General features: G+C 42.4%; 1 protein-coding gene across 1 annotated transcript; it reads right to left on the bottom strand.

Moving 5' to 3' along the window:
• Window positions 1–3,574: 3,574 nt before the first annotated feature.
• On the bottom strand, window positions 3,575–9,390 carry LOC124289446 (testis-expressed protein 30-like). Its single transcript, XM_046726064.1, has 5 exons — window positions 9,266–9,390; window positions 8,538–8,583; window positions 7,118–7,346; window positions 6,292–6,340; window positions 3,575–4,430 (listed from the first exon to the last, which is right to left on the bottom strand). The coding sequence occupies exons 2-5, from the start codon at window positions 8,567–8,569 to the stop codon at window positions 3,985–3,987; spliced, it is 756 nt and encodes a 251-aa protein (XP_046582020.1). The 5' UTR covers window positions 8,570–8,583; window positions 9,266–9,390; the 3' UTR covers window positions 3,575–3,984.
• Between the last annotated feature and the right edge of the window lie 3,677 nt (window positions 9,391–13,067).

The raw sequence follows: 13,067 nt of genomic DNA, 5'->3' as shown, positions 1-13,067 counted from the left end.
ATATATAGTTATCTCCGAACACAGTTTAGAATAAGTATCTATATCAGTTTTGGATTTTAACACATGAAGAGATATAAATAAAAAACGTCGTGTACATTGTCATGCTCCTATTTATGTCCTAAACCTCATTATAATTAATATGTATCCCATAAAAGATATATTTCTCTCAATTTCAAAGTCATCTGAACACCTCTGTTTCTTGCATGTCTCTGTTATATGCTTTTGTTCTGAATGTAAAACAATATTGCATATTAACATTGTATTGACTGAAAACTAAAATATGGAAGTATTAATTTTACACACTGATCATAAAATACTGAGTGTTATCGCTTTCAAGTATTTTACATTTTGATGAGCAATCTAACGATTGGCAATATTGTGGCGGGTCACACTGCTTCACTGGTAACAATACGATATGACGTCATCCATTTATTGCGTCACTTTGATAACGTTACGTAACCTCAACAATATAGGCTGATGTCACTGACGTTTCTTTACAGGGTTTACAAGGTGCGCTTGGGTAGCCTAGTGGTTAAAGCGTTCGCTCGTCAAGCTGAAGACCCGGGTTCGATTCCCCACATGGGCACAATGTGTGAAGCCCATTTCTGGTGCCCCCTGCCGCGATATTGCTGGAATATTGCTAAAAGCGGCGTAAAACTAAACTCAGTCACTCAATATAGGGTTTATGACATTCGTTCGCTTGGGTCATAATCCGTAGCCGGTTGAAGATTGTCTGTGTCCCGAGATAGAATCGTGGCTTGACATTGCATATGAATACTTTACAACATTAGTTTCTCTTTTCGTTTTACCCAATCCCAAATTTGAGAAATAAGTGGCATTCTTCTTGGCTTGGCGAACTGGTTGTCATAGTATTCATATCAATATGAATATTTGTTTAGTTAGGGTACATTTTCCGCACATTCTGACAACCAGTGGGGTTTGGTTGTCTGTAGGGTAGTTCTCGGTAGCTGTTTTCTCCTCTCCAATAAATATATTGAAGTCAATAATCCTTCCATCATGCCATATCACCACAAAGTACCATGATGATCTTCATCAACCCATGCATGCTCATCAACCCATGCAGTTGGTTGGTGAAAAAAGTTCACTTCACTGTTTACACCCGTGAAGATCAGGGTAAGATTTGATTTGAACCCATGTTTGTTGTAAAAGGCTACTAACGGGATCGGGTGGTCAGGCTCGCTGACTTGGTTGACACGTCATCGTATCCCAACTGCGTAGATCGATGTTCATGCAGTCAATCATTTGGTGTCATCTCTGGGCTCGATTATTTACAGAGTGCAAACAAACAATGAGAACCCATACAGGTCCAGTTGGAGAAAATAGTGGTTGTGTTTTGGGGCTGATTTTAGTTGGCTGGCTATTTGGCGACGCACACTGTAAATATTCGTTTCTGGCGAGGTCTGTAAATAATCCTGTCTGGGCCAGACAATCTAGTGATGAACAGCACGAGCAATGATCTACGCAACTGGGATACGACACTTGTCAACCAAGTCAGCGAGCCTGAATATCTGATCCCGTTAGTCGCCCCTTATGACAAGCATGGGTTACTGAAGATCAATTCTAACCTCGATCTTCACGGGTCTTGTTTATAGCAATTTATATCATAAGAGCAGTTTATCTATTTTTTTACGGTAGCTTCGATTATCCAGACCTTGTAAGCTGTAATGAGATAGGGGAAAATCACGTCAACCAGATAAAAACAGCCTTTAGTGAATGTAGTCTATAAAATCGATTTTTCCTAGCAACCAATGCCTTAACATTTTTACGTCGATCTATAAATAACACGGGCAGGGCAACTCTTTCCGACGCTACCGATAAGCCATACCATGTGACGAGTTTCGGACCGAACTGTTTTCCGACACCCCACAGAGTGTCGTTATCGTCATGACCAAAGCTTACGCAATGGCCAAGGGCAAATGGAGGGGGTATTTAGACCTTCTTTTCAGAGATACTGGTTACTGAAAAAGTCTCTCTCATCTGTTTTAGCGGCACGGCCGTCTTGATGAAGCTGTCCTGTATGCTGTAACCGATAGTTCCGATCGTCCAACCAAATCGGGCCTTGGAGTAGCTTAGAGGTTAAAGCGTTCGCTCGTCACGCTGAAGACCAGCGTTCTATTCCCCACATGCAATGAGTGAAGTCCATCTCTGCAGAGATATTGCTGGAATATTACTAAAAGCGGCGTAAAACTGAACTCATTCGACGAGATACGGTGACTCGCGGTCGTTTGTCACCGAGTCTGACCACTCGATGCACAGAGTCGTCTTTCACTCCACGCTGTTTGACATTTGGATTGATTCCGATTTCATCAATCTCCTCAAAATCAAATCTCAGGAATCGCTACTGCTCAAAGAGATCTTTGTTTGTTGGTTGCGAAATTTAGATTTAAACTGAGATTGGAATTTCCCGTTCATGCAGAGCAGTAAACCAGTCACCTCCGGTTTATGGTGTCCATACTTCCAGTTTGCTTTGGTATACTGTGGTATATTATGCGTGCGTGTGCGTGCATACAGTACCGATGGGCAACATTTGTGAGTACCACTTGTCCGACTTCAATATTTGTGGAAGCCGCGGTGGCTGAGCGGGTTAGGCGGCTGATTTTGTGTGCTGGCGATTAGGTGCCTGCCTCTGAGGTTGTGGGTTCGAATCCCGGATGGGACTCAACCAGACAAACGTACTCGAATCAGTACTTTACAAAGAAAGTGTAATCCCAAATATAGCATATGTAACATGTAACATTTGTGAGTTCGATTAACGGTTTGACACTGGTTTTGACGTGCGTTGCTTGGCATCGAAATTATGGACATATCATGTTGAAACAGGGGCAGAACCAATCAATTTGATGTAATAAGTGTAATAATAACGAGAATATTTATAACACGCCTTTTCCAGGCTAGATATCTTGCTCAAAGCGCACAATCTGATCATTATTACCCCGGATAACCCAAGCTGCCTGTTAGGCGCTAGAAGGTTAATAGTCTCACGACTTATTTCACCGGGTACCCATTTTCTGCTGGGTGAACAGAGGCAATTTTGAATAAACTCACTTGCCTAAGGTGAGACCACATGTATCACATGTGCTTCGTTGTGGGGCAAGACTGCATGAAGTCCTAGACACTGAGGAGTCAAGCTGTCACACAGTCACCCATCCAAGGACTCTCCGCACCCAACGTTGCTTAATTTCAACTGATTGTGACCTGAGCTCTATGCACAGGACCACACACCACCACAAAGTATCATGGCGGCTCTTTGATTAATCATAACCAGAAAGAAACAATGGACGACAGTGTAAGCACAGATCATAGTTGACACTGGAGCGTTGTCCCACATTAGGACAATGACCTTTATTAGCATGTTTACTTTCTTTCATTTATTTTTTTTTTTTTAAATGTTACATTCAGCAATATTTTTGCTATATGACGGAGATCTGTAAACAGTGATTGACATCAAGAGTATCGTCTTACCTTGGCCCTTATTCTCGAAACGTTCGTAGCCCTAAGAATTCTTAACTTTTACCGTAGCCAATGTGTTAAGAATGGGCTTAAGAAGTTCGTAGCGTTACGAACGTCTCGAGAATAGCTAGCCTGGTGATATTCTTGTACATAGTCAGCGAAACTGACCACCCGATCGACTTGTGCCACAACCAAAGGTTACTGAAGACCAATTTCAACATGGATATCCCTGCAGATGTTGTTCAAGACTCCACTTTATCTACAAGCTCAAAGTTTATTTTGGCTGATGATTGTCTGCTTGTCGTAAGAGGCGACTAACGGGATCAGGTGGTCAGGCTCGCTGATTTGGTTGACACATGTCATCGCATAGAGCTTGGTGTCAATACAACTAAACATGCCCGACAAAGGTAATCGATTACAACAAAACACAGAATTAAATTGAGTTATTAGATGGCGTTCTTGTGACCAGTGATCACTTCGATTTGTTCTTCAGTTTCCGTTTTTTCGAAGATTTCACACTTTCTCCTTGTATCTTAGTTTTGGAACCTTTGCTTCTATCACGTGACGAGACTCAGAATGGGCGTTATTTTGATTTTCGCCTTTCGTCTCATAATGCCAGTTGCATATTTTGTCGATGACAAATTGAACGGTATTTTCTAGACCTGAAGATCTCACAACTAAACTGTGATCTGCATTTTCTAACCAACAAACAGAACTATTCTTCACGTTGTCTAGAACGTCAATAAGTCTCTTCTTCTCACACATGTCATCTCGGTCTCCGCTTACAAACAATGACGGCTGGCAGAGATCGTACAAGGGAGCATCCCTGATTTTTTCTGGTGAACCGGGTGGGTACAAAGGATAGGAGACACAGATTACTCCCTGGACGAAAGATTCAAATTCTGTTCCTTTCAGCTGATTGGCTACTTCAACCGCTGCCCTTGACCCCATCGATCTTCCTAAATGTCAAACAAAACAAAACTTACTATAAAATGCAATAATGTTTTACAATATTTATTTTTTACAACAGCCAATCGGCCATTGTCGGTTGGGGTTCCGGGTTAAACTGACTGGTCCCTCGAAACCATTGACGAGGCGGCTAATGGAACGGGAATTTGAAACCATTAAAACTGTTAAGGGAATCAGACTCGGTCACAATTTGTTAAACTCGATTTCGAGTGTATTTCGCCCTTTAGCAACATTCCAGTAAGATCACGACGGGGAAAATCAGAAATGGACTTCACATATTGTACCCATAAGGGGAATCGAACCTGGGTTTCGGTCTGACAAGCGGATGCTTTTGCCACTAGGCTATAGCTCTCGGTACATGAGAATTGACAGAACTTTGCAATTATTTCTTCAGCAGTAAATCCCCTCATTAAAGATATAACCAATATAATATCAAGAACGTCGTTCATAAGATACTTCAATAATATAGTAACACAAGAATGGTTGTTTAACGCCACGGCTAGTGCACTTACACAGCGACGATTATGCACTCCGTGAACCATAGTGACCTTACCGTCCTGCCCTTAGTGATCAAGACAAAGGGTTGTGAGAGGCGGTGGTGTAGCCAAGCGGTTAAAGCGTTCGCTCGTCACGCTGAAGACCCGGGTTCGATTCCCCACGTTTACAATGTGTGAAGCCCATTTCTGGTGTTCCCCGCTGTGATATTGCTGGATTATTGCTAAAGGGGCCATAATACCATACTCACTCATTCACTATTATAAATGAGGCAAGGCCAGAATTTCCAAAGGAGCATCTGTCTGTGCCTGACTGATTATTTTCCCCACCGCTAAGCACTTTCTGCAATGCTATAGCCCCAAATGAAGCGAGTCTAGATTTCTTCAAGTTCTGGATCTCCCATCGCACTGGGGCTCGTTCTCAGTTTAAAAGGAATTCTTTGTTTCGGTCAAAATTATATATATTCAGAGACAAGACGTTAGTGTACGTCTCCCAGTACGTTACAGTTTCCTTCCAATTTAAATGCAATTGACTGTTTCATCGGGGTCAGTCTGATCTATTTCCAGTGGTCCTGCTGTCCCCAATGACCTGTATTCTGCCAGATGGTCAGAGTTCGGTTATCGACTTAAACAGAGTGTCCAAGTACAGGTGAGATAGTACAAACCACGCCCTGTATACCAACTTCAGATTGTATTGATATCGATGAATATCTAACATTTTTCCGATTTCGGTAATACTTATTGACTATGTCAAGTATTGATTTTCTACAACGTCAGACTGAGTATTCGATCAAGTAATGATTGTCTACAATATCAGATCTGTATGGAACGGACATTGCGCCTTGTCGCGTCGTCACAAGCCACCCCTGAAGACCCGGGTAAGAAATGGTCTCCAGTAACCCGTGCTTGTCGTAAAAGGCGACTAACGGGATGGGGTGGTCGGGCTCGCTGATTTGGTTGACACATGTCATCGTATGCTTAGTGTGCTAATCACTGTATTGTCTGGTCCAGACTCCTTTATTTACAGACCGTCGCCATATAACTGAAATATTGCTGAGAGCGGTGTTAAACAACAAAAACAAAAAAAAAGCAAAAAATTTCAAGATTAACCAAAGTGCGACAGTGCGACAATGCCCTCATAAATGAAGCTTGGGATACAGCTCACCTGAAAAATGTGACGTCAAGAATAGAATGTGTCCATGCGATCACATCTGTGATGCGACTCACATACCTCATACGTTCTTGGAATGTACACATATTTAGCATACACGTAATTAATGGAAATATAATACCATTCTGATTTACTATTATTTTTTTAACTATATTTTTTCACATGATAAATAGAAAATACATATACCTCCTACAAGGCATCTTTGGACTTCGCTGCAGTTCATCTTGAAATATTTCTGAAAAAGTAAGCATGTTAAAGTTTTTACAGTAAAGGCAATGTTAGGGATACTTAGCCTTGCTTAACAATTCAATGACACATACATGTATTTAGTTTTGTTAACAGATTCAAAAGTTAATATAATTGAATCTAGATCTGATATCAGAGTCATCCACATTGAGGGTCCGGAACGAGTATGGTTTAACGCTATATTTAGCAATATCACAAGGTCTGTAAACAATCTAATCTGGACCAGATAATCCAGTTACTAACATCATGATGACCAAGTCAGCGACCCTGACCACCCGATCTTGTTAGTCGCCTCTTATGACCATGCAGGATGGTTTGCTCAAGGTCAAGTTTCGTATTAATGCTGCTGATTTGTGTGTTAATCATTAAATAAGCACTTTAAGAGTGAGTGAGTGAGTTTAGTTTTATGCCGCACTCAGCAATATTCCAGCTATATGGCGGCGGTTTGTAAATAATCGTATATGGACCTGACAATCCAGTTATCAACAGCATGAGCATCGCTTTGTGCAACTGGGAACCGATGTCATGTGTCAACCAAGTCAGCAAGCCTGACCACCCGATCCCGTTAGTCGCCTCTTACGACAAGCATGGGTTACTGAAGATCAATATTCTAACCCGGATCTTCACGGGTCCACTGTAAGAACTGACTTCAGTGTGTTTTGTGCTAAAGTACACATAACAGCAAAAACATTTTAAACACTTTGTTCCAAAGTTTTACATTTATACCTCCATATATTAACACATTTAATTCTACAAATACCCTCACCACAACTTCAGCATACACCTTTGTCCGATATTTAAGATTAAGGCTCTTGCAGGTAAATCTGAGGACAGTGAATCCTCTCTTGGACAAACCCTCACAAATGAGGGCAACTTGTGGAGTATCCATGTCTCCTCCCGCTCCGTGGGTAAAGACAATGCCTTGGTCACGTGGTCTATTGGGCGTGGTGAGGACAGCTGGTATCTGCCTGTCCTCATATTTGATTTCCAGTTTCCTGGGGAAAACAAGTTTTATTAGCAAGTTGGATTTGACCGCAATTTCCTTTTGCGTTTTTGTGGTATAAACCTAAATACATATTGGTAAGAAAAAATTGCCAAAAGAAACATGTGCAGGTGTTACCTCTAAAATATCTTTGATTTAATTCTTAAAATTAATTAAATTCGACAACAATAACTTCCGATACAGTTTATGCTAACATTAAGGTACAAATGTGGAGACTGCCTCCGTGGTGTAGTGGTTAGAGCGTCCGCCAGGAGAGCGGGAGGTCGCGGGTTCGATCCCCGACCGCGTCATACCAAAAGACGTTAAAATATGGTACTTGTTGGTCCTTGCCTGGCGCTCGGCATTAATGGGTACAACAAGGACTGGTCGGCTCGGAGTCAGTATAATGTGTCTGAGTGGGGTATTCATGCTTCACTGCGGCTTGGTATCTCAGTGGGCTAGCACTATAAAACCATCTTCAGTCTGGGCTAGTACAAGCAGCCGCACGCACATACACACGCATGCACGTCGTCATATGAGCGAAATATTCTCAAGCACGACGTTAAACCCAATGTGGACCTCACAAATGTGGACAATACGAAATCAGTGACATTGTTCAACGATGGAACAAGCCGCGCCCATTCTATGACCAGCCAATCATGAAAAAGTAGTCCTGTAGTGACAATGTTCTGTCATAGAACAATCCCCGCCCACAATATTATCAGCTAATCGGGAAAAAGTAATCCGGCAGTGACATTGTTCTGCGTTAGAACAAGCTCCGCCCACTCTATAGTCAGCCAATCAGGAAAATCTAGCTCAGTAGTGGAAGTCGTTGACAAACGGTCACTGGCGAAATTTGGATTCGAACCCTTTCTCAGGAGACGCTGTAACGATGATCTGCAGATCAGCAATTATCATTGTTTGTTTGTTGTATAACGCCACATTCAGCAATATTCCAGTTAAATAACGGCAGCCTGTAAATAATATTCCAGGTAAATAACGGCAGCCTGTAAATATGTCTTGACAAGTGAATAATTTGTTTAGCAAAGTCACGGGCACGCGAGGTCACTGCTCCAAGTCCATATCAGTCGCCAGGTATTGGTAACTGGGAAACAATTCAATCTGGATTACGAAGGGGTCAGAAAATGACAAGCACTGAGGTCAGCTCAGTACCTGGTTTACTGTTTGACTTTCTCTGACTTACTTTGTGAAGATGTTCTGTGCCAGATCCGCCATAAGGGAACAAATGTCTGTTTATAAAACGAAGGAGTTGAGTTTTAGAATGTTTATATGGAATAACAAAATAATGTATTCATGCACTTTCCCAAACCAAAATTGCTTCAGGTCACCGTAATCAAATACATACAGTACAGCAAAACACGTTAACGTGCCACCCCAAGTACCAATTTCACTACATCATAATGCTAAAAAAATAACAAAAACATTGTTAAATGACATTTTGACAAAATTATTAATGTTATAGTTAAACATTTTCATATCCTATATATTGCGCCAACACCGAGCCTCGGGGCTTACAGGGAAAGTAATATGCAGAGTTGCTTCCCTTTGCCACGCCAGGAACCTATAATAGTGGGTTCCGTTCACGATTTGCTCCGATATATTTCTGGATCTGTCAGTACCATGCCTGAGTGTTTCACCAAAGTGGTTAACATCTGGGAACTCCATCAATTCGGGGTTTTCTCCCACATTAAACTGTCACGCTGCGATACAACTGGAATATTGTTAGAAGCGGCGTTAATCCCAGCCCACTCCCAATGCGCCTGAAAATCATGATTTATAACACATGAAGGGAGACAACTCCGAATTCGCCTCCCGGCTCCAGTCATACAGAATGTTTCCAGTACTAACAGAAACTCATTGACATATAGTACAAAACGTATGGTAATCTACATTGTCCTTACGTATACATACGTTTAAACGTCTTTTTTACGTAGTCAAATGTCTCGAAGTCCCAACTAAAATCCACCTTTGCAAACCACAACAATGACCTTTTCCCGCCACATCTCACGCCGTTTTTACTTTCCTCCGACACGGAAGAGTTGAGGTCGAGTTACCTCCCTTCTCTTCCCTTTTGGTGTCGTTTGTTTGGGTTTGTTTTTTTTGTTGTTGTTTTTTGTTGTTGTATTCCTCCCAACACTTATATCGTCGATCAATTTATGCTTCTGGTCACTTGTAGACTCCAGTTTGTTTCATTTGCGTCCATTTTGTTGTGCCAGGATCTAAATCCCATATTCATTCCGATTGTAGTTCTACCGCACGGTTTAGTATTAATTGTCTGCATGTATCAAATCATGCTACAGTATGCAACAGGAACGGCAGGGTACGTCTACGGTGACGCATCATCGGCCACGCAGGGCACACATTCTAGCGCAGTCTGGGTCCCTACTTATACTCAACATTCGTGACTGAGTTTCGTTTTACGCGGCAATATTCCAGCAATATCACGGATGGGGACACCAGAAATTGGCTTCACACATTGTACCCATGTGGGGAATCGAACCCGGGTCTTCGGTGTGACAAGCAAACGCTTTAACCACTAGGCTAACTCACCGCCCCTTTTTCGGGAAAAAGTCTCATAACACCTATATGTGTACTTTCTTTTGTACGTCAGCATTTTATATTAGTGTATAGCTAGTGGTTTGGAAACTTAAAATATATAATATATTGCCAACATCTCATCATATCTATTTACGTAAATGGGGTAAACCTGGCTTACAACTTGTAAGTTTTTGTAATTAGTAATATAACCTTTTTCTGTGTATTTATTCTTATGTGCATAAGACTGACTGAATTTGGTTTTACGCCGCTTTAAGCGATATTCCAGCAACATCACGGCGGGGGACACCAGAAATGGGCTTCACAAATTGTACCCATGTGGAGATTCGAACCCGGGTCTTCGGCGTGACCAGCCAACGCTTTAACCACTAGGCTACCCCACCGCCCCTATGTGCATAAGAAAAGAATGTAAGGCTTTGGGGAATAGTCTGTTTTAAATGTGTTTGTGATTAGGTCTGTGTGGTGATACTGTATTGCTCTGGACATGGGGGCAGTGGGGTAGCCTAGTGGTTAAGTCGTCCGCGCGTCACGCCGAAGACCCGGGTTCGAATCCCCACATGGGCACAATGTGTGAAGCCCATTTCTGGTGTCCCCCGCCGTGGTATTGCTGGAATATTGCTAAAAGCGGCGTAAAACCAAACTCACTTACTTGGTTATAAAAGAACATGTTTTATTGAGATAATGTTCTGGATAGTTGTGGCACTATGGTACTCGGTGACCCCTGTCTTATCCATGGGGTAGGTGTGTAGTCTATTTCACATTTGTACAAAATGGAAGACGCATCAGTGAGTGAATTCTGTTTTATGCCATATGTCAAATACTCCAGCTACATCACCTGCACTCACTAATAATCGATTTAGAAGCTGCATGATGTAGAGGAACAATATTTATCGATTGGATAGACTTCTTTATTCTAATGAAGAATAACCCTTCCCTACCCCCTACCCCCTGCCCATCTGGCTTCATAGCCTTTATCTATAATCACAACAACTATAGGGGCGGTGGGGTAGCCTAATGGTTAAAGGGTTGGCTCGTCACGCCGAAGACCCGGGTTCGAATCCCCACATGGGCACAATGTGTGAAGCCCCGTCGTGATGTTGCTGGAATATTGCTAAAAACGGCGTAAAACCAAACTCACTCACTCACTCACAACAACTATAAGTCATGCCAGCATACTGTACATCAGCCTCTTCATGGGCGGTGGGGTGGCCTAGTGGTTAAAGCGGTTGCTCGTCACGCAGAAGTCCCGGGTTCGATTCACCACATGGGTACAATGTGTGAAGCCCATTTCTGGTGTCCCCCGCCGTGGTATTAGTAATAGTAATGGTAATAGTCCGCTTATATGGCGCTCATATCCAGGCACATTGCCTGCTCACGGCGCTACGTACATTACTATCCCCGGTCATAGGTCACTATCGTACTTTCCGTTACTTTTTCAACTCCCTGGGGATCATACAGCCATGCTGCCTGTTAGGCGCAATGAACTAAACACTCACATTGTCAGCACATCCTCACGGGTACCCATTTTACAGCTGGGTGAACTGAGACAATGTGGATCTAAGTATCTTGTCCAAGGATATTACGCAAATGTGCCCACCTCGGGACCCGATCCTAAATGCCTCCACCGGGGATCGAACCCGGGCCTTCAGCGTGATAGGCAGACACCTTACCACTGCACTACTGCGCTCCACAAAGTGATAAATGCGGCGTAAAAGTAAACTCACTCACTCACTGAACCTCTTCAATTTCTTTGACAGGCATTTTAGAAGTTGTAAAGATGAAGTTCTATGGATAGTCAGCTTCTTTATTGCAATGCATTTCTGGTGTCCACCGCCGTGATATTGCTGGAATATTGCTAAAAGCGGCGTAAAACCAAACTCAGTCAGTCAGTTATTGCAATGAATGCGACGTTTGGGTGTAGATACTAACACCGTTATCAAGCAAGTGATCTACACCGAAACGTCGCCCTTCAACCTCTGCAATTGATTAAACTCGAATATCCTTCATCCTTCATGCATATATTCCCCTTGTGGGTTATACTGTGTGTCACTTGGTAATGGCGGTAGCATATGCACGGAAACGTCGCATCCAGGGGCGGATACAGCTTTTTAAGAAAGGGGGTGCACACTTCATTTTCACCCGTTTTCACTGGAGTTTCAATGGTCATTTATTAGACATTCGGGACGGAAGGGGGGTGGGGTGTTGCGCGCACCCCTGCAAACACACACACACACACACACACACACAGAGAGAGAGAGGATCCGCCTATGGCATCAATTGCAATAAAGATGTTTTCAATCCATAAAAAGTGTTCCTCTTATAGTCGAGTCGGGACATCCGTCGGTAGACTGACAACTAGTCTCTGAAATGTACATATTTTACATAAAAAAAACAGTTCATAATATAAAAATAAAATATAACGAAAAGGAGCCCTGAGACTTTCTTCATTTACAGAACTGTGGAAATCTAGACTTGCCACATAATCCAGACGTGCATGGGTTTTCTTGGATATGTTTGTTTCAGGGACTGTATGACAGACTAGGACATCGATTGCTGATGTAATCCCGTTTACACAACAGAAGCCACATCACTCAACTCGTCTAGAGGCTCATGATAGTCGCACAAACATCCTAAAATAATACTTGCATTAATTTCCACAGAGTAACGTCCGATGCGCTTATCGTTCTTTGAGTGAAGGTGTGAGTTGGGTTTTATGCGCTTTTAGCAATATTCCATCAATATCACGGCGGGGGACACCAGAAATGGGCATCACACATTGTACCCATGTGTGGAATCGAACCCGGGCCTTCGGCGTGACGAGCGAACGTATCGTGTGTTGAACACCATATTCGTGTTGATTATGATCATAAACAACACAATGTCAATGAAAGGCAACAAAACAACAAATGCCTCTGAAATGGTCAAAACTATAGTTTGACCATGCTTGTCGTAATCAGATGGTCAGGTATTGCGGGTTCTTTAACTTTAGATACATGGTTTTTCGTCTAGTGATTTTACGCCGCTTTTAGCAATATGTAATCCGCCCCCATATGCTTTTCGTGTAATTTTGCATATTTCTGGATTTCAAAATGTCTTAATTGATAATGCTACTATTTCCTTGTAAAATCTAACATATTTAAGATATTAGCGGCACTTA

Source organism: Haliotis rubra, unplaced genomic scaffold, assembly GCF_003918875.1.
Source record: "Haliotis rubra isolate DU_JTF1 unplaced genomic scaffold, ASM391887v1 Scf441, whole genome shotgun sequence".
Taxonomy (NCBI): Eukaryota; Metazoa; Mollusca; class Gastropoda; order Lepetellida; family Haliotidae; genus Haliotis; species Haliotis rubra.
This window is presented reverse-complemented; position numbering and strand designations above follow the sequence as displayed.